Raw genomic sequence first — 22,532 nt, 5'->3', positions numbered from 1 at the left:
AGTTGTTCACTTGGTTATCTTACAGTTTTTATAGAGATGGACTGTTTTTGAGGACATATTTCAAAGGAGGTTTTTTGGAATGTATTTTTTTTCCATAGAAACCATGTTTTAAGTGTAATTATATGCCATGACCCATCTTTAAAAGAAAGTTTGATGCATCATGTACTTGGCATACTCTGATTTCATTGGGAAATAGTCTAATACAATTTTTGTTCTAGTAGTTAAAATAATGAAAGAATATTTACAAAGATAGTTGGAGATTTAATACTTTTAAGGGACTCTAGACATTGAGTTCATTCACTTGCTGCTTTTTCTTATGAGTGTATCACTGTGTCACTTCTTAAAAATTACCAAAATAAAAATCCAGTAATTGTGCATAAAGAAAATAGAAGGGACGCTGGAAAATTTATTTTGATTATTCTGGCAAAAGCTACAAGAGGAAGAAGATTAAACAGAATTTCCTCTGGAATGTGAGAATATTTATCTGAACTGCAGCTAAAATTAATAAAAAGGAAAGAGCTCTCAGAAATGGGGTGTTGGGGCTATAAGATGGGAAAAATATGGAGACTGTTTAGTTACCTTAAGTACAGAAAGGAAAAGAGACAGATTTTGTGTTAAGCAGTTCACCCCTGCTAGACACGGTGCGAGGGGGTGGGGATGGTTCGGGTGAAAGGGGAAGCTGTTTATGTGCATAGGGTATTTGCCAATTAAGTCATCACAACCTGGTAAATGCTGGTATTTTACTATATAACAGCGCTGCTATGAGCACATAGAAGTATAGGTAATGGTCAGTGAATCACTAACATGGGACAGTATCATAAATTAGTAAACATTTTAACTTAAAAGCAAGCTAATTAAATCTGGACATGTTAAGAACACTCTTTTGGAATGGGTAAAGCAGCTGTTAAGTGTTACATGAGAAGAAAGGAAAGCCTTGGGTGAGAGACAGGTGCAGAGAAATCTGCTTCTTCTCAAGCATTTTGGGCCATAACCTGTCTTGAGATGAATGTGTTGGGATAAACTAGGAACTGGTTGGTGAGGGGAGAGGTGTAGATTTAGTCTTAAAATTTGCTCTTTGTAACAGAGTGGTAGTTGTTTTCCATATATCAACGAGTCTTCGTATACTACCAAGGGGAATGCAAATTAGCTTACAATGAAAAATAAACTGCCTATTTGAAGATGGAGAAGTGTGGTGAATCCTGTATTGTAAGAAATCTCCTTAACTGAAGTTGTATGTGCACCACATGCTCAGAAAAGGAAATATGTGTGTATGGAAGTAATATATAGTTTTGCTGGTTTGCAATTACATAATGGAATGTCTTTCTTTTTGTTTCCTAGGCTCTCTACTTTTAGAATCCAAAATAAATCCTAACACTGCATACCAGAAACAACAGGTAAAAATTTGAAAATGTGTGTTATTTTGCCTCTTATCTCTGTTTAGTCATTAAATGAAAATTTACCCTCTGGTTCCTTATAATGGAAAACTCGAAAACAGATTATAACATGTTTTGCCAGCCTAATTTTAAAAACTCGATTTCTACCAATTTCTCTAGTATAAACAACAATCATTTTAAATTTAAAAAACTTGATTTTAGTTAAGCTAATTTTATGTCCCAGATAGTCTAGCAGCTGAGGCTTAATGATTGAAAATTAAAAGTAGTTTCGTTGTTTTTGCCCAAAGATTTTTTAAGTGGCCACTGATGTAATCATTAGCCAGTAAACAACTAAATAGTAGAAACCCCTTCCATTGCTGTTGTACATGCTAGTGCAGAAGGAATATTTATATCCCTATACAGCAGCTCAGTGTAGATAAGAATCTGATTTTTTTATATAGCCTGAAAAAGATCTTACAATGAAGTTACAGTTTTTAAGGCAAGTTTCAATTTGAGTACATTCCTTCTTGTACCTTCCTGATATACAAGAGATGTTTGAAAGTAAATCTTTCCCTCGTTTAGTACCTACTAGCACTCCCATCAAATGCTGTCTGTTCAGAACTCACACGCACACTGTTCTACAAGCCATTGAAATCAGTATCAGTTTCCTCATTGCCCTGAAGGTGCAGAGAGAAAATAATTCACAAGAAAGAGTATTACCAACACATTCATATATATTTATAAATACATGCATGTATCATTTTGTAAAGTGCTTTGCTTCATCATTGATGCTGAAATGCTGCTAGAAGAAACTTAGTATTGGCTTTATTTCGCACATTAGGTGATGCCTAAAGATTGTGAGTTGCTTGAAGTAACACACAGAGTACAGAGGAAGGTTGATTTTTAACTCCTAAATGTATTTAATAGTGATTTATACACTTGTCCAAAAACAGTGGTGCGATACGAAATGCTTTCCCAATGATTGAATGGTCTGCTTCACGCTTTGTTGCATCATTCAGTGTTGAGAAAATTTTTAGGTTTGATTGGAGTGGTTGGAGACTGGAGTATTTGGCTTTGGTGTTTTATGCTTACATAAATTCACGTTTTGAGGTTTTAGTCAGCTGAAGTATAAAAGCATATCCTAAGAAAAAAGATCGGGTATATTTTAAGAATGAAGGAGTTAATCCATGTCTTAACCTTTAGGCTGTCAAATGATAAATAGGCAAGGTGATGTGATGAAAATTAGGTTCTTCAAGGCAAAGAAAAGAGCAAGATGTACAAATTCTCTAACTTCCAAATTTGCCAAATGGATAGTTAAGAGCAGATGTCTAGGTGTGCCCTAAAGTAAGCCTCCACGTGATTTTTGAATATACATTGTACAGAGGAGTTGCTTAACAGTTACATTAATTTTGTCTTACTACTAATGTGATAGTGATTTTAGGCTTTTTCCTATGTGTCTTATACTATCACCACGTTTCATAATAGTTGTATTATACTCATTTTAAAGATGAAGAAACTGAGACTCAGGGAGATTACCCACCTGACTAATTTCCGACATATTGATCTTACAATGTTCATGTGAAAATTTTGAGCCCGAACAGCTATTCATCCCTGTGGCACAGATTGCCTACCTTGGATCTGTGATCTGGAGACGTCCTTGAATATAGTGAAAAGGGGTCTTTGAGCTCTTTTTAAACATTCTGAGTAAGACTGTGGATTTTCACTAATAGTAATGCTGCACACCCTGATTAAATGATCATTTGTACACCTCTGTCTGGCATTACTTACCTCCCTCACTCCCTCTCTCCCTTCCTTTTGTGACTGGCAGTACTTCAGTTCAGTGAGAGACTGTATTGGTCTTGTGATGGACAGTTGTATACCTGGCTAAACAGAGTTAATATGCAAGTTTACCAGACAAATTTTTTAACATGAGATCCATTTGTGTCCAGTAAGAGGTATCTTGGGTAATGAAACGTATTTAGAAATCTAGGTCCTTTAAGTGCCTTAAAGACAGTCGAATCCATGAACTTTCAGCACCGTGCTAGACGCTCAGCCAGCCTGTGCTTGGCTCCTTTCAGTTACTTACTGGTTGGATTGAGTTATTTTTTTCTTTATATTGTACTCAAATCCGTCTAAGTATAATTTCTCTTATTCTTCTTTCTGGACTGGTTTGAAAAAAATGCTACATGATAGCTGTATATTAGGCTTTTTAAAAATGTAAAAATGTAAATGGCACTAGGGAGTGCCATTCAACATTTCATAGACCTCTGTCAATAAGATGAAAGATTTATTTATTTTTAAAGAGATGGGAAGGGAGGGAGAAAGACAGGAGAGAAACATTGATGGTGAGAGCTACATCGACCGGTGGCCTCTCACACACCCCCAACCGCGGACCTGGACCACAGCCCAGGCATATGCCCTGACCAGGAATCGAACCAGCACCCCTTCAGTTCACAGGCAGGCACTCAATCCGCTGAGCTCCATCAGCCAGGGCAAGGGCCCTTTTTTAAAAAATGGTTGATTGCTATGAAAGAGGGTGTATGCTTATTTACTGTTAGTAAGTTTGAAAAGATACCCAGACGCTATAAATACTGTAGAACACATTATTTTGTACTACAGGGAATGTAAGATGGTCTCAGTATTGTAAGCGGAGTGTTCTGCTAGTTTTCATCTTAATAAAAACTGTTGAACTGTTTATTAAACTTACTATCATTAAAAAAATAAAAGTGAAGAGTAGAGGGGTGGTGGGAGCTTGCTTCTTGAAGCACAGCACTGGTGAAAGTTAAAAAAAATCCATCTAGATAAATGTTCACATATTATAAATTTAGCCGATAATTTCAAGGGCTTCATGCGCCCACATACCCCATGTAAAAAACACTTGATGTTGACAGCGGAGGAAGGAGCTAGGTATATCAATCCTGTCCTCTCCTAACGTGCTCTAGTTACTGTTGAATGCTCAGACTTTCTCTTTGGACATGAAGCGTAACTCAATGTGCAGGCATAGGATTGATGACAATGTTTACTTCCTATGTTTTAGTACAGTTAGACTGTATGCTCATTTTGCTGCTGTTGTCATATATTGGTTAAATTACTCCTTAAGGAAAATAGTTTTCATTTCATAGATTGGATAAAATGAAATGTAAAGGGGCATGGGTAATTACCAATTTCAATGTCTCAAAAAGTAAAATGAATACTGTTCTCAATTCCTTGTTGCTTTATTCATTTGCCTTATACTTTGAAATAGTTTGTGATAATGTATGTTAATCATTCAGACTTCTTTTTTTCTCTCTTAAGGATACTTTGATTGTGTGGTCCGAAGCTGAAAATTATGATTTGGCCCTTAGCTTTCAAGAAAAAGCTGGATGTGATGAAATTTGGGAGAAAATATGTCAGGTAATTTTAAAAATTAGAAAACCAGCATACTCTCAATATTTTGGTTTTTTGCTATGCTTCCAGCTAATACCCAAAATTTTAAATAAATAACAGGGGTTGGCAAAAATAGGTTTACAGTTGTGCAGATGTAAAACACAGTTTTTAGTCTTCTAATATTTGTTAATTACTGCATTTGTTTGTATTGTAGCTATAAACCTGCTTTTGCCCACCCCTGTACACAAGCATTTCATATAGATCTCCTAAATTCACTGCTTTCTGTGAAAAGCCTGATTTATTAGAAAGTTCGGTTTCTTGACATCAAACTATCCAGCCCAGACCTTTGCTGTATGCCAGAGTTTTCCATCCAGGTGCCTTTGAGAGCTCCTCCGTTAGTGCCCACTTGCACCTCAGACTTAATAGTCCAGAACCAAACATGATCTCACTGAGATCTGTGCATTCTCCTATCTCTTTCATTTCAGTAAATGCCATCAGTTGCTGAAATCAGAAACTTGAGGATTATATCTATCCTTCCTTCAGTCCTTATATATTCATTCAGTCTCTCAATCATAAATTTTAAATCCATTCCCTTGCCTTCATTTTCACTATCATAATTTACTAAGCCACCATCATTTCTTGCCTGGTTTATGGCTTTCATCTTGACTGGTCTTTTCATTCAAGTCCATACCATAGCTGGAGTGATCTTTTTAAAAATGCAAGTGTGATCATATCACTTCGTTAAGTAATTTCTGTGGCCCTTGACTGTTTCTTCGACCTCATCTTGCATGTTCTATTTGATTCTGGGATTTCCTGTTCAGTCAATAATTTCCATAATCTTTTGTGAATGCATTTTATGTGCTCCAGTGGCTTAAGGCATTGGCTCTTGTTATGGAATCATTTAGACCATTGCATCCTAAGGACAGTTTCTTTACCTTCACATTTATTTTAGCTGGAGAACAATCTTCAGATTTCCTTAATTCAGTGGTTGTCAAGGTTTAATCCTCAGACCAGCAGCAAGAGTGTGGCTCTAACAAAGCCTTTGGTTAGATTTCTCTGTAAAGGGCAAGAACTAAATACTTTGGGCTTTATGGGTCACACAGTTTAACAGCTATTCAGCTCTGCTCTTTCGGTGCAAAAATAGCCATAGAAAACACATCAGTAAATGGGAGTGGTTTTCTTCATGGGAAATTTTATTTACAAAAACAGGTGGTGGGCCAAGTTTGGCTATAGTGTCAACCCTTGCTTTGGGTGACTCTGGGGCACCCTGAAGATTGAGAGCCACTGCCTTAATAGAGACTACAGTGTCCTTGCGACACAGTTTTACTTAACTTGTAGAATTTATTTCTGCTGTATATTTTACTCAGCTGTTTTGTTTTTCATAAATTAACCTGCCTGTTACACTGTCACTTCCTTATCTTAACATGTAAGAAACTAACATTTATATCTGAATACCTTCTTTGCCTTCCATTCCATACAATTGTTTTTTGGTAGCATGCTCCTCTAGAATTTGCCGTGTGGAGTTCTCCCACACAAAGAGACGAAATGAGGGGTGTGCTAAAATTATTGGTGCCCATTCAGACAAGGCTTGCTCTCCTTCACCTTCCTGAGTTGAACTGTCACACTCCTGACCCAGTCTTCTGGTTGGCCAACATTTAACTTTGACTGGCACTCAGTCTGCTACTACCATGCCTGGCTCTCCTCTAATACAGTTGTCTGATCTTTACTGTACTTTTCCTTAGTCTGCAATACCGTAAATCTCTTAGTCATTTTCATTTGGGTCACAGATAGTAGTACTCGTATACTTTTTCCACAATAACTTTTCTAGGCTATTGTAGGTATTTTTCTGACCTCCAACTTTTACATACTTTATGTTCGGTATTTTGTTTCTCAGTCACTCTTTTACGGTCCTGTCTGTACTTCTCAATCATTATTTCTGGATCCTGGCTTATCCAAGGGAATTCTGTTTTGTTTTCTGAGATCTTAGATGTTTCTAAATGTTTTGAACCCAAGCCATTTTTTAAGAGATTTTATTTATTTATTTTTAGACAGAGGGGAAGGGTGGGAGAGAGGGAGAGAAATGTGTGTGGTTGCCTCTCTTGCGCCCCCCCTATTGAGGACCTGGCCTGCAACCCAGGCATTTGCCCTGATTTGGGAATCGAACCCGTGACCCTTTGGTTCGCAGGCCAGCACTCAGTCCACTGAGTGTACACTAGCCAGGGCTGAGTCCAAACTATTTTTGATCTAGAAACCTTTTTCTAGTATACTCTTTGATAGAAGATACGTCTGGGTGCATCTCTTTTTTTCCTTTTTTATGTTTTTCATGGCCTTCACATTCTCATCATCTTTGTATTTGTCCAGACTGACTTCTAATATTTATACTTTCTCTTAATAAAGGGAAAGCTCTTTGCTAGCTTATACCTTTCTTTTATTTTCATTCTCCTTTGTTCTGGTTCTGAAAGTAAGACTGAAATACATTCGTCAAATTGTACAGTCACGCCCTGATTCCCAGAGTAGATCAGATTCCAAGAGTATCCTAAAGACAGGTCATTTTGATTACCTTCTTAGCCTTTATATTTGTAAATTAGCTGAAGAAGATAGCATTTTCATTACAATAAAGGTTCTCGGCCCTTTTCATTTGTGTTTGTTTGTTTGTTAATCAAATGCTACCATTCTACAAGTTAAGCCATGGCTTCAGTGTTAGGGCTTCAGTGTTAGGACGCTAAAGCTGTAATGAGAGCTTAAGTAAATAACAGATCCAGAGTCAAACTTGAGGTTGCACAAGGTACGAGCTGTGAATGTGCCTAGCCTCCTTGCAGTGGTCTGCCTGCTGGGTCAAGGTTAAGATGATACAGCATATTTCAAGACATAATTCCAGGACTTCTTTCCTTCTAGTATCCATCAACAATATCTTACAACTATGCGTAGCAGTTTAAGTTTCTTTATAAGGCCCAATTTTTCCATACTTTTACCATTCCGTTTTGCCTTTTGGGCTGACTTAGTAGCAGTCTCAAATGATAGGACCAAGAGAACAAACTACTTTTATTTTAGAATATGTCTTTGGCCTTTTGTAAAAATATTTTTTAGCCTTAAAAGTTATCTTTTTATAATTAGAGCCTTTACACTGACATAAAATTGGAGTTTAATGGCAAACTTTAGGACTTCTGGAAAATTAGGAAAGCTACAAGTTTGGGTATAGACAGGAAAACTTTTCTGTGGTTTGATTACTTTTAGCAGATATTCTTGGGGATAGCTCTGTTACATATAGGCTGCAGTTACTTTTTCATGGTTTCATTTCTGTATGTGTGCACTGGTTTCCCATTCAGTTTGCATACTCATATTTTTGGCTACCAACCAGTGTTTATAGCAGATCAGTGACCCACTTTAGTCCAAAGCCAGTTGGTATGTGCTCCTTGGCCATTGATTTCTGGAGTTGACATTAGTTATTTTCCTTGTTGCTTACAATTATATATATTTTCTACGGTCTCAGTGTTACGGTATTTGTAAGCTTCTCTTTGAGGAGTTTGGTGACTACCGTGGAACTCAGTGCTGTGAATGTCTCTGAGACTTGCCCTGCTCTGTTGGAAAAGAGGGTCGTGGATATAAGATGTGAGTGGATGTTTCAGCACAGGCCTCCTCAGTGAGGGTCTGCAGGGCACTCCTTCTACACAGTTAGTTCAGCATGTCCTAGGATGTTTCTGCTGCTGAGAAATCTGGCACTTAGGAGGAAGCTCATCCCCTATCTTAACTTTGAACTAACTTCCTTAAAATTGAAAGTGTATATTACTCGTAGATACGTAACTTAGAAAAGTTGGCAGTTGGGTCAAGTTTGAAGGAGTCTTAAACTTGAAAGTTGTCATTATAGTTTCTTATAATATCTCGTATTCATATAAGAATATCATTTGGATTTGCTTGATTGTATTGTCAGCTATCATCAATCTGATTTACTAGGTTCAAGGAAAGGACCCTTCAGTGGACATCACTCAGGACCTTGTAGATGAATCTGAAGAGGAGCGTTTCGATGATATGTCATCGCCAGGTTTAGAATTACCATCTTGTGAATTAAGTCGCCTTGAGGAAATTGCAGAACTTGTGGCATCATCTTTACCGTCCCCCCTGCGTCGTGAAAAACTTGCACTAGCACTGGAAAATGAGGGTTACATTAAAAAGCTTTTAGAGCTTTTTCATGTATGTGAGGATTTGGAAAATATTGAAGGACTGCACCACTTGTATGAAATTATCAAAGGCATCTTTCTCTTGAATCGAACTGCTCTTTTTGAAGTTATGTTCTCTGAGGAATGTATAATGGATGTCATTGGATGCTTAGAATATGATCCTGCTTTATCACAACCACGAAAACACAGGGAATTTCTAACAAAAACAGCCAAGTTTAAAGAAGTGATTCCCATATCAGATCCTGAGCTGAAACAAAAAATTCATCAGACATACAGAGTCCAGTATATACAAGATATGGTTCTACCTACCCCGTCAGTCTTCGAAGAAAATATGTTATCAACACTTCACTCCTTCATTTTTTTCAATAAGGTAGAAATTGTTGGTATGTTACAGGTGAGTTCGATTATTCTTTTTTCCTACTTGATCAATACCATTTGAACTGTTGTCTTAGCAGAGGTATTTTCACGTTCCCTTTGAATAACTAAATTTTCTTCTTACAGTGTGCCTAGTCTCTCAGGTCTGGTGTTGCAGGGTGTTTGCATTAGAATTGCCTAGGCTGCAAATTCTTGGAGTCCACACAAAATCAGAATCTCTGTGAGCTGGCCAATCACTGCATTTGTAACACCCACCAAGTCAAAGAACCTCTTCAGTGTGTTATCCCATAGTGTGTGAATTAGTCTGTTCTAACTGAAACAGAAGTTTGCAGAGTGCAGAGATTTGTGAGTTGTGTACCCCCGTGTTTTTTATTTCTCTGATGCCTGTGATTCTGAGAATAACAGATAGGTGCTCTGGCTTGAAAGATATATTACAAAGCCTTACCTCAGATCTACAAACAATAATTGTTCGAAACCTGGACTTGTTTAATAAAGTAAGGAGACAAATATCAGTAAAAGCTGCTTGGTTGCACATACTATAAATAAAGCAGTAAATTTAATTTTTGTGTCTGTTCCTTTTTAGAAAACTGCTGTATTTTCAGCGTCCTTGGCCTTTGCCATCCTTAAAGGGGGGCCGGGGGGCTTCAAATAGAAGTCAGTTTTACCAAAACTGCTTTCCTGGAACTAGTAATCCAATTCATGTTGACTAATTTGACATGTTTTCTCTTTATTTAACACACACATAAACAAATAATATAGGCAATTCATTCTGGTAAGTGTAGTAGTAATCCTGTCTATACTGAGTATTATAACTGATAATGGAGGAGGAAGAAGGGTTTTGATACCAATTTCCATTTGTTCTTCGATGAGGAACTGGTTTTTACTAGTGACCTATTAGACCCTGTGTTCTTGTCTAGTTTTGATTCCTGGTTTTCTTGGATGGCCCTGAATGCTACTGGTCCTTTTCTTTAGCTGCGCATGGTTCTCATTTTTGTTAGGTGGTGATTTGTCACTTCTGTGTTTGCTTGGTCTTTAGACCTGTGCCAGTTTTGCTCATTACGTATGCACACTTTCAAGTTGTTAAGTGCCTCTGTGAAGAAATGGGCATTTTACAAATTTTTTCATGAGGAGTGATAGAAATATAATTAAAAGCAGGTTTTTACCCACCTTAAGAAACAATCGTATCCCTTACCTTTGCCTACTCTATGTAACACTGTTAAACATTCTTATTTTCTCTACTTCTATACCCCAAATGCAGCAGTTCACAGAATCTTTTTTAATCATTTGATTTCCATTTCATGGAATACATTATATCTGGGATACATCTTGAAATTGGATGCCATTTGAGGTATGGCCTATTTGTACATTTTAGAAAAAAAGTAAAGGTGGGAATAACCAAACTGCTTCAGTGTCACTGAAAATGTTTTTTTGAGCATCCAGAACAGGAAATACCACTAGTTTATAATTTAGTGGAAGATTGTGTGTACACACACACACACCTACATACATGTAGGTGTGTGTGTGTGTATATATTTAGACTTAGGCATGTCTGTATGGCTGTAGTGTTGAATTTACTTCTAGCTGAGGTAGTGTGGAATTACACTATAACAAAAATCTTAAAAATAGTGATGGAAAAAATTGAACAGCCAGGAGGTCTCTGTCACCTACTGTGGCTGGGCTTTGGGGAAACTTCTTAACCTGTTTTAATTATAAAATAAGAGGTAAGGTAACATGTAAGAACCTTAACATGTAAGGTTCTTTCCAAGTTCTGTACTTGGACTTATTTACCCTATGAGCAAGTTTTCTGACTTCTTTTCTGGATAATTTTACCCTGTGAGAGTCTTTCAAATCCCTTCCAAAATAATTTAATGCATGTTTATGTGTATATATATGCCTGTCTTCAAATTACTGGTTTCTCTAAAGTTCTGAATTTAGCTTTTTAAAAAATTGAATCATTTTCTGTGTCTTTAAAACATCAGGGAAGCTTTGTCCTCATTTTTATCTTCCATTTGAAAGGTTGTAAAACCTTAACTCTCCTGGCCATGGCCAGGTAGCACAGTGGGTTAGAACATTCTGTATGTGCCCTGACCCCGCTAAGCCTAGGGTCATGGCACATACAGAAATCAGCCAGTGAAGGTGTAAGTGGGCTGAACAACATATTGACACCTACCCACTCTCCTCCCCTCTCCCTCCCCCCTCCCTCTCTCCTCCTCCCTCTCTCCTCCTCCCTCTCTCCTCCTCCCTCCCTCCTCCTCCCCCCCCTCTTCCCCCTCCCTCTCTCTCTAAAACAACAACGAAAAACCCATTAACTTCTAAAGTTAAGGTTATGAAACTAGGAGAACTAGGGTTCTGTAAACCGTGGGCCATAACTGTTTTTGTAAATAAAGTTTTATTTAAACACAGCCACACATGTATTTACACACTGTCTCTGACTGCTTCCTGTTATAAAAACAGAGTTGCATAGTTGTGGCAGAGACCATATGGCCTGCAAAGCCTAAGATACTTACAATGTGGCCCTTAAATAGGCTTAGGAAGTAGAGCCTTGCCAAGTTATAAAGGACAATTTTTCTGTGTAAATTGCCAGTTTATCCTTCAGTAGTTGGGTTTTTCTTTATTTAAAAAGCATTGCCAATACAGTCTTTCCTTTTTTCATTACTACAATTCATGTCTTCTATTATAGCATCATGAAATTATTTTATTATACTCAACCATTAATTAGCATAATTTATCCTTTAATTTCACAGGAAGATGAAAAATTTCTGACAGATTTGTTTGCACAACTAACAGACGAAGCAACAGATGAGGAAAAAAGACAGGAATTGGTAAGAAATTTCATATTATAAAGGACATGAAGCTAAAACAAGAGACCTTTTATAGTCACTTGCCCTTTTTCCTAATTTCAGGTTAACTTTTTAAAAGAATTTTGTGCGTTTTCCCAAACACTGCAACCTCAAAATAGAGATGCTTTTTTCAAGACTTTGTCAAACATGGGCATATTACCAGCTTTGGAGGTCATCCTTGTAAGTCTGTTTCCCCTTATTTTTAATTGCCATTATATTTTTAATCTACAAAAGTAGTGTATTTTTATGTAACATGCAAGTACTTAATTATAACAATACTTAATATTAGCTGTGTATTACACAATGTTAAAAAGCTGTAAAACTTCAGCATTAGAGCTCTTAAAGAGTACTGAAAGACTGCTCAAAGGAATTTTCCATATTTTTATTTTTTTTTTAAAGATTTTATTTATTTATTTTTAGAGAGGGAAACATCAAAGTGTGGCTGCCTCTAATGTTCCCTCCCCCCCCACTTTAATAATAATTTGTTAAGTTCATAGCCTGTTGACATGTTAAAGTAGAAAAGTAAATAAGAATAAAAGAAAGTATAACTTTATCCATAGAACGGGTTTTTACATGCAGCAGAATATCCTTGACCTCTTTATTGCATTGTTTTCTTTTAATTTGTTAGATTTTGAATTTATGTAGCCATAAGTTCCCTATTTTTATAATTATGAGCACTTAATTATAATTAAGTGCTTTTTGTCTGCAGGGCATGGATGATACACAGGTGCGAAGTGCTGCTACTGATATATTCTCATACTTGGTTGAATATAATCCATCCATGGTACGAGAGTTTGTCATGCAGGAGGCACAGCAAAATGATGATGTAAGTAAGAAGTTAACAGAGCAAAAAATAACCAACAAGGTAAATATTATTTGCACTAGCAGTAAGTATTTATACATGGGGAGCAATAACTGTATTTACTTAAAATTTAAATACTTGACATTTGGGAAAGTGTAGCCATAATATCAAATGGCTTATTCTTCCCCTTAATTGGCTCCTGTCTCAGTTTTAGAGTGTGCCTTACAAATGCTCAGCTTAAATTCTTTTTTAAATTTTTGAGTGTTTAATTCTGAAGTTAACTTTCTATATTGTTTAAATCATTTAACCAATAAATTGTTATTCTTTTTTTCTTTTAAACAAAGCTTTTATTTATTTTTGGAGAGAGGGGAAGGGAAGGAGAAAGAAAGGGAGAGAAACATCAATGTGTGCGAGATACATCAATCTGTTGCTACTCACACACACCCACTGGGAACCTGGCTCACAATCCAGGCGTGTGCCCTTACTGGGAATCGAACTGGCAACCTTTTGGTTTGCAGGGTGGTGCTCAGTGCACTGAGCCTTACCAGTCAGGGCTAAATTGTTATTATTTATGTGGAATCATGAATAACTTTCCTAGGAAAACATTGACTTGGCTAGGGATTGATTTTCAAAATCATGAAGAAGGAAGAAATCAAGCATAGTTCTTTGGACAGTGTGTAGGGTGCCTTTATTACTGCCTAACCATGGGGAACAAGCTGTTGTCTTGTTCATGCACGCACACACCGGCTTTAAAGTAAGGGAGGGAACCCTGTACCCTGGCAGTGCAGCATATGCGAGAGCCCTAAGTGTGTGTGCTCTGTTCTCTTTTAAGGTAATTCAAGCGATGATTCTGATTTCCCCCCCCTTCTTCCCCTATAAAATCTTGAAAGTAATTTTTTGCTTGATAATAAACTAACGTTCTGCCCTGAACTCCTTAAGGGAGGGGGGGAAGACATCCCCTTGAGGCTAGAATTCTGTATGGATTTTTTCCCTCTTTTAAAATATGAGAAAATAAACTTCTTAAAAAGATACTCATTTATGTGTAGTGATGTTAAAATGAAGTAGAATGGTGACTTCTATATTTAAGGTTTTTAAAAAAATTGTAATGTCAGAATAGGTACAGAAAAGTACAAGTTTGAACTGTTGTGTATTATCACATTTTTCTTTTATAAAATAGTCGTCTTGAAAACCAAAATACCTGTATTAAAACAAAGGCTATTCTTGTTGGCCCTGTGACCCACTAGTTGAACACACATCGATGTACTTTACTCACATGCAGGTCTCTTGATTCCCAGTCTTAATCATCATTTTCATAAACTGTTCTCATTTCCCTTTTGTCCGTCCTTCCATTGTATGTACAGGCAAGAGCAGGGATCTTTCTCATTGAATCCTTCTCAGTTTGCATTTACTCCTGGGCCAGGAACACCAGTCCTAGCAGACCTCAGGAAAACCCACAGTCAGTTTTCTATGACATTTGGAATCTGTATAGTACATTTATTCTCCTCTTGTCCTCTAAACACTAATCTCATTTTCCCCAATTTCAGACATGCAGGTACCAACTAATTTTTTCTTAAAATGGAAACTTTATATTATTCCCATAAATGGAGAACAGGTATAGATATCATTTGCCATGAATAGAAGGAATCCACAAAAATGCAGTGAAAGTAGAAAAAAGTTATAAATTCTAGCTAAATATTCTTACTGTTAAAGCTATGCATCTAAGGCCCATTACCTTTCTTCTGGAGGGATATTTTGTTAATCAGGAGGTACAAAGATTATTAGTACCAAACAAATTCTGTTTTTGCTTTAATCAGATTTGAAAATACTAGAAAAAGCTTTCTTTACAGTACTACTAAGTGTAATGTGTTTGTACCACATTTTAGGGAAACTGTCATAGAACCTATTTAGTGAGTCAGTCAATCATTTCATTTTGTTTGTAGTTAACGAGACAAATATAATACTGTAGTGTGTCATAGCATGTGCTTTTTCCATTCTCTCGTAATAAGTGGTCTTTTTGTATTTTTCTCACCAGGATATTTTACTCATCAACCTCATTATAGAACATATGATTTGTGATACAGACCCTGAACTTGGAGGAGCAGTCCAACTTATGGGCCTGCTTCGAACTTTAGTTGACCCAGAGAACATGTTAGCTACTGCCAATGTAAGCCATGGGTGTGTCTTTATCATGCTAGTGTATTGTTTATTGCTGGTAGGAACCAGTGCAGTTAAAGTTCATGGAAGTGTTTTTGATTCCTCAGAAAACAGAAAAGACTGAATTTCTGGGTTTCTTCTACAAACACTGTATGCATGTCCTCACTGCTCCTTTACTGGCAAATACAACAGAAGACAAACCTAGCAAAGGTAAGGCGATGCAGGTTGGTAGTTCTTTGAGCTTGAATTCTGAAACTCAAATACAAAGGCTTCGTGTATTTTCAAAAGAGGTGTTTGAAGTAGAATTTCTTTAAAATGCTATAATCAAGATAACAGAAAGGTAAAAGAATATAAGAAATAATTATTCGTTGTTTGCAGAATTTAGAAAAATTTTGTTAAAGCAATAATTTTTCATTTGCATTTACATAGGTGAAATAATGAGTAAGTTCATTTTGAGTTATTTGTACTTGAGGTGTATAGTAGAGCAAAGCTTGTACTCAAGATTAAGCTAATTTTTTAAACATTTTATTTATTTGTTTTTAGAGACGGGGGAGGGAGGGAGTAAGAGAGGGAAACATCAATTTGTGGCTGCTTCCCACGTGCCCCCCAATGGGGAACTGAACCAGTGACCCCTTGGTTCATAGGCCATCACTCAGTCCACTCAGCCGTACCAGCCAGGACAAGATTAAGCTATTTTTATTTGCATTCAGGATTGTTCTTATATTTTAATTATTTATTATTTCTTCATTTTATTCCTTTAGCTTTCAGGTTGCGTGTGTGTTGAATTTAGAAAGTAGTTTTATGACCTTCATTTGGAAATCCCTTATTGAAACTTTGGGAATAAATACATTATTTGGTCATATGAATTATCAATACACTATTTTTTTTTTTAATCCTCACCCAAAGACATACTTACTGATTCTAGAGAAAGGGGAAGGGAGGGAGAAAAGGAGAAAAACATGGATTGGCTGCCTCCTGCACACACCCTAGCTAGGGACTGAACTTACGACCTTGCATAGCCAACGGTGCCACACCGGCCAGGGCTCAATACAGTGTATTTTAATTTACAATAGGACCCAGAAAATGAATGTTGAATTTACCTTTTTTTATGACTCTAGAATCAAGTCTTGGAAACATGATATTCATTTTTCCTGTTTACTTGATTCATAGTAGGTAAACTTGAGGCTTCTTTTCAAGCCTGTATGTTCAGTTCATCAAACATTCTTCGAGAGCCCATTGCATGGAAGGCATGTGCTGTGACTTTTAGGGGCTTAGTGGGGGAATTGAAAAAAGTGAGTAAAGTAATTTCAGAGGCTTGCTGCCTGGTGAGAAAGATAAACCAGTCATTATAATTCAGTGTGGATTCATTATGTGTAAAAAGGAGGCACAGAAGGTAATTGGATAGTCGATTCAGGGAGCAGAGAGAGTAATTCCACCAGACGAGACGGTGTCTGACAGGACCCCTGTGCGGGTGTGCACATCCGCTGAGGGCTGTGCTAGGGCAGGCTGGGGCGTCCTTACACTGGCATAGAGCAGGCCTCGCAGCTGGTGTCCAGTCTCTGCTTGACTGGCTGTTCAGACTTGGGTCGTGTGCAACTAAGTCCCATAGAGTTGTTCAGGAAATGGGGAGCGTCGTTCTCGGCACATGGTAGGCATTCAGTGAGCGTCAGTTTCCTTTTCCTTAACTTGAAAATGTTGGGTTAATAGAAAGGATTGTACCTGACTGGAATTTGGATTCTTACATTTGGGGAGGAAAAGAATATTAGCTATTAAATAAATTGTGTTTTGTTTATAGATGATTTTCAAACTGCCCAGTTGTTGGCACTTGTGTTGGAATTGTTAACATTTTGTGTGGAGCACCATACCTACCACATAAAGAACTACATTATTAATAAGGACATCCTGCGGAGAGTGCTAGTTCTCATGGCTTCGAAGCATGCTTTCTTGGCATTATGTAAGTGTTGCTTCTGGTAGACTTACTATTTATATATTATCATGTTGTTGGTATCTTTATGTTTCCCTGCCTGAGAAGAGATCGCTAATCTCAGGCCAGGAGAGCTAATACTAACCACACGGGTTGTGTACCTGGGCCGCATTTTGAACAGGTGATTGTCTTGACTCTCTCCTTTCTCGTTACTGTACAGCAAAGGAGTTGAGTGTATCAATAAAGTATATTACCTTGGAGTGTTATATTCCACCTAAGTATTGTATTTCACCTGAGATCATTTTACCTCAGTTATTATTTTTTAAACAGTGCAGCATTACTAATGACAAATTAGCTTTCTTCTTGTGAGACTAGAGTCACACATGAAAACATGAACGTTTTTGTAATTTGGTAAATTTATAGCTAATCGAATTGAGTTCCCAAAACACATTCTAAGTTACAGAATGCCTAGCACAGATGTCTATAGATGGTTCATTGTTAATTCCACAAATAATTTTTCCCCAGCTTTATTTCTATATATTTGACATAACATTGTGTTACCTCATATATTGTAGAACAGGGGTGGCAAACTACAGCTGTTACCAAATCCAGCCTGTGGTCTATTTGTATACAGCCTGAAAGCTAAAAAAATGGTTTTTATGTTTTTAAAGAAAAAAAACACCCCGAGTCCACTAGCAGCCCACAGAGCCTGGGACACGCGCTGTGCTGCCCTCCGCGGGGGCGGCCCGGCCGCTCTTCCGGCCGCAGACAGTCCTTCGCCACAGTCGTTTTCAGCTACACGTGTTTTTCGAAAATTGGCTTTCACTGCATTGTTAAAGACTCTACTTTATTCAAATTAAAAACACTTTTTCTGAATTGGAAATATGTTGGTCTGGAATATTGTGGATCAAGTAGCAGCCGCCTTCTTTGGTTAAGCTGGCAGTCCCATTACAGGGCCCCTAGAGTCTAATCAAGAGCTGTCTGCTGGTAACTGACTGACACTTTTTGGGTTTATAGGTAAGTTTTGTTGTGTTGTTGTTGTTTGAAGACACCATTGTCGTACACTAATTAGAGAGTACGACACTTCTGTTACTTCACTTAAAAATTGTTTTTGCCTGATTTTTAAAAATAGCCTTAAATTATGAAAATAATTTTTATATAAAGTTGTTTCTGATGTTGACTTATCAATATTTTTATCTTTATTAGAAACAGGCTTCCTTCTTAAAAAGTTCATTAAACTCTTTCGAATATCAGGGTAACAGTGGCTATATAGTTGGCTTAGATTTTCAGGCCAGTGTACACATTACAGCACACACTGATGACACATCTGGTCAGAGTATATTTTTCAGTTTCCAATTTTCAGATATTCAGCACAACTACTTTGTGCTAATTATCCAAAACCTTTGATATTACCTTAGTAATCTTTTTCAGCCACGAGTAATAGGTAGCATCGGTGGCATTGAACTATACTGCTAAAAACAGCAAAGATAAATTCATGATTTTGCATATGTCTGTGAGCTAATTTATTAGCGCATGTGAAAGAGGGGCTTTTAAACTCATGTGCATTTTCTACATACCTATCACAGCAAACTTGAGAGCCCCCAGAGCAAGTCGAGAGGGAGTTTATAATGAATGCTTCTTTGCATGTGTCACCATAGGTTTTATTTGCATGTGGGAAAGGGAGTTTGTGAGCAGACAGGACAGCATGGAACAACAGAATAAATAACAAGTTAATCAGTTTTATTTCAACAAATTTAGTAAACACCTACTGTATTTCACTGATTCTAAGATTATATATTTTTATGCATTTATCATTTCTCAAATCAAGGTGAGTCTTAACGATGGCATGTCATGATCTATAGCTTTTTGTTTATTCATTCTGTTTTCTTAGCAGTAGAAAAGGTATAGTTTTTTTGCAATCACTGGCATCTTAGATTTCAAAAAGAATGATATATACCTGGTCCTAGGATGATTTAAGACCTGGACTCAGCGGTCAAGGAGATCAGAGTTTATTTAGGAGGATGGTCTATAAAAATCAAAACAAACAACACCTGAAGCACTGTGTTGTGATGTGTTTACATATATAGTTGAAATGATTAATTCTACATGGTTGAGGCAGATCAGGAAAATTTTGGGAAAGTTGAGTTTCTCCTCGTTATGGGAGAGTGCTGTTCTTGTGGGACTACACAGCTCAGATGTGTAAATGTGGAGAAGTGCGGTGTGTTGGTGGTTTGGTATAGTAGAACACAAGTCCTGTGGGAGAGGGACGGAAAGGCCTGTCCTTCAGGTCTTTATCTCATTTGGCTTGTGGTACTGCAAAGAAAGTTTCTCATAATTGAATGAGAACTACAAAGAGAATCATTACAAGTTAATGAACATTTACACTGTAGGAAATTTAAGCATAACAGATAAATCTTAGTTGTTTTTTATTATCATTAATATTTTCCAAGCTAAGTTATCATTAACCCTAAATCCTAAGTTACTCTCAGTGTGTGGCTGTCTCCCCAGGACTGAGACTATAAACAGCTTTTGAAAGATGCCAGTCAGTAGGAGTGAGCTCTTTAGGACTGGTTTTGCAGTATACAGTAGGAGTTTTTTTTATCAAGGATTTGTAAAAGAACTAAACACAAATTTGAGAAGAGTTAAGATACTTTTGGACTTCTGATAATGAAGTACATTAAAATATTGGGTATAGTTTTTAAAAGGGAGGGTTTTATAAGTAAATTTAGATGCATACTTGTAAGAACAAAGGATAATGAGTAGTTAAATGTAAACAGTTTGGGGACTTGGAGACACTCTTAATATATGCTGCTTCTTAATTAGTATACTTTTGTCATATTTAAAGACAACTGCTCAAGTCTGTAAGTGAGACCAGCAGTACTTTCAACACTGTCCATATGTACATACATACACAGGTGAGCACGCATGTGCGCGCGCGCACACACACACACACACACACCACACCCCAGTAATATCGGTCATCTTGGCCTTTTCAGGATTCTTGGGTCTCACATTGTAACATTTTAGCTCATATTTTTATGTTGTCTATATTCATGTTGAAAAATACGGAAATCTGTAAGAGGAATGAGATCAAGTATGTTGGAGATGCTTTCATTTAGCTCTAACATTAGTTACATATGATGTAATCCATATATGTATGGATTACTCATTTTAGAGATCATTGAAACTGAGCACAAAAGACCCCTGGCATGCCAGTCATGAAAGCCAGAGGTGTAAGTGGAAGCGGAGTGCACTTTACATTGAGAACCCTGTGGTCATGCCAGCGTGACCTAACCAAAAGCTTCCTCTAAATAAAGCCCCTTTGAGCAGCTTGACTTCACAGAATGCACTGGTAAATTTTTGAAAGCAACTTTCTATTCAACAGCAAAGAACAGTGGTTGGATATTTTTGATGCATGTTTCTTTTGGGGGTGGGGTTTGAGTGGAAACAACACAGTTTTTGATACAGATAAATGAGGGCGAATGAAAATGAGAGGAGCAAAATAAAAACACGGTTAGAACTGCCTTCTGCCTCCAGCAGCAGTGGCTGAACAGAACTGCTCTCGATGGGATGGTAGTGCCATCTGCATTGGTCTTAGTGAATTCTAGGAAGGGAGCTGCTTCCCACTTACCTAGGAACCACCCAGGAACTGCATGAGGACCACAGGGTCCAGCTAGTGTCTGTTATGGTAGGACACAAGTCTCCACAAAGCCGGCAAATTCTCTAAATAGCTCTGGCCTCAATTACTAAAAGCTTAAAATTTGGCCTTAGTGGCATGAGCTCTAAAAGTATTGATTTTGATTCTAACAAATGGAACCAACTGCCTAAGTTACTTTGTCTAGTAACATTAAATGAAAAACCAAACTCTAAAACCATTGTTTTGGGAAAATAAACCCTTGTTCAGATTTGACTTAAAACACAAAGATGCCTCTTATTGTTTAAAATGTCTTATTTCACCATGGTTTTATGTATTTGAAAATATTCAATAGTTTAAAAAATAAAATGCAATTACTATTCTATAAACTATTTTGAAGTTCCCTGCCCAGAGTGTCTCTTTAGAAAGAAGCACTCTTAAAGTTGAATTGTTAAGGCAGTTTATAATCACCTGTACCTAATTGGGCATTCACTTGTGGACCTCTTTTCTGCCAACTGAAGAAAAATTGAGCTGCTTTACTCCTCTGCCTTCCCACCCAGAAACCGTGTCAGCATGGTTGCCTGGCTACCTGCTCATGAAGGACTTGATTAATAACAAATTGGCAATTTAACGAGCCACTTCCATGATCTCCAAAGAAACCAAAATACAAACACAATATTTAATCTTGCCAACCGAAGACGATGTGACTGCATGAAGTGAGTATGCTTTTTTGAACTGTTTACAATAACTGGGGCATTAACTTACTGATGATCCATTTAGGTGAAGAGGGCTTTGTTGAAGTCTAGCTGTCTGTATATTTGGATCTTGACGAATGGTGACTTAACTCCCCATGCCTCAAGATGTAAATATACCTTTTAATCTGTAAGTTAAAGCCTAATTAATTGTAAAAAGAAAAAACTATGAAAAAATTAAAAAGCATACTCGCTGCAATAAGCATAGAGGACCACATTTTAAAAACAACATCCTCTAAATTTGTTTCTAAACTATGGGAAGGCAAATTTTGGGTCACGCAGATTTTTGTGGTTTATAGCATTTCTACAAACATCCATAAATCAGTGCAACCCATAAATTCTGATGCAAAATAGTGTCCAAAAATAATGATCAAATTGTATGGTGGATTGTCCTGATAAAGCAATGGTTTTTCTATTGTTTTGAAGCTAGCAGTAAATAAGGATATGTTTAGAATTCTCGAAGTAGACGACAGGTTAGTTCATTTCTTAGCCCTGTCTTGGCTCCTAGTTCAGATATAAAGTACATTCTGGTCATTACTAACTTGCAGAATTTTTCTGGCTCTCTAAGACTTGTGTTCTATGGTGACAAACGCTACTTTGGAATACACTTTTTGGTAACCCTTTGGTAATCTTAGGTTCACACTTTGGAAACAATAAAGTCACTGCACAAAGAGCTGTGTGTATTAAACAGCTCTTTTTGTAAGTCTAACATAAGGAAATGTGGTGGGTAATGTGAACAATGCCTCTTTGTTTCAGGTGCTCTTCGTTTTAAGAGAAAGATTATTGGATTAAAAGATGAGTTTTATAACCGCTACATAATGAAAAGTTTTTTGTTTGAACCAGTAGTCAAAGCATTTCTCAACAATGGATCCCGCTACAACCTGATGAACTCTGCTATCATAGAGATGTTCGAATTCATTCGAGTGGTAGGTTCTTTGCTTCTTCAGTTAGAATTCAGGCTTTGTTTGGGAAACTTGAATATGCATTATTGATACCTTGGCTTATTTGAGATTGTTATATTTGAAGAGAATTTCTAAAAGAAAATCTGTGTTACCCAAAAGTGTTGTGAGAGACTCAGTTCAAACTAATAAAAACCAAAGCAATCTCTCTTAGCAGCTGTGACTCCTTATTATAGGC

At 37.1% G+C, this 22,532-nt stretch overlaps 1 protein-coding gene across 2 annotated transcripts in view; it reads left to right on the top strand.

Moving 5' to 3' along the window:
• Positions 1-22,532, top strand: part of PPP4R3A (protein phosphatase 4 regulatory subunit 3A) — a 37,563-nt gene that overhangs the window by 10,452 nt on the left and 4,579 nt on the right. The window contains exons 2-11 of one of the 2 annotated variants that reach the window (XM_028508143.2): positions 1,339-1,394; positions 4,668-4,766; positions 8,691-9,308; positions 12,034-12,111; positions 12,193-12,309; positions 12,839-12,955; positions 14,964-15,095; positions 15,193-15,295; positions 16,881-17,039; positions 22,152-22,321. In XM_028508143.2, coding sequence (XP_028363944.1) covers positions 1,339-1,394; positions 4,668-4,766; positions 8,691-9,308; positions 12,034-12,111; positions 12,193-12,309; positions 12,839-12,955; positions 14,964-15,095; positions 15,193-15,295; positions 16,881-17,039; positions 22,152-22,321 — 1,649 coding nt within the window. Of the gene's footprint in view, positions 1-1,338; positions 1,395-4,667; positions 4,767-8,690; positions 9,309-12,033; positions 12,112-12,192; positions 12,310-12,838; positions 12,995-14,963; positions 15,096-15,192; positions 15,296-16,880; positions 17,040-22,151; positions 22,322-22,532 lie in introns of both variants that reach the window. The other variant, XM_028508142.2, reaches the window with a different exon arrangement.

Source organism: Phyllostomus discolor, chromosome 1 (assembly GCF_004126475.2).
Source record: "Phyllostomus discolor isolate MPI-MPIP mPhyDis1 chromosome 1, mPhyDis1.pri.v3, whole genome shotgun sequence".
NCBI lineage: Eukaryota > Metazoa > Chordata > Mammalia > Chiroptera > Phyllostomidae > Phyllostomus > Phyllostomus discolor.
The sequence above is the reverse complement of the archived record's forward strand: the minus strand, read 5'-3'. Positions and strand labels throughout refer to the sequence as shown.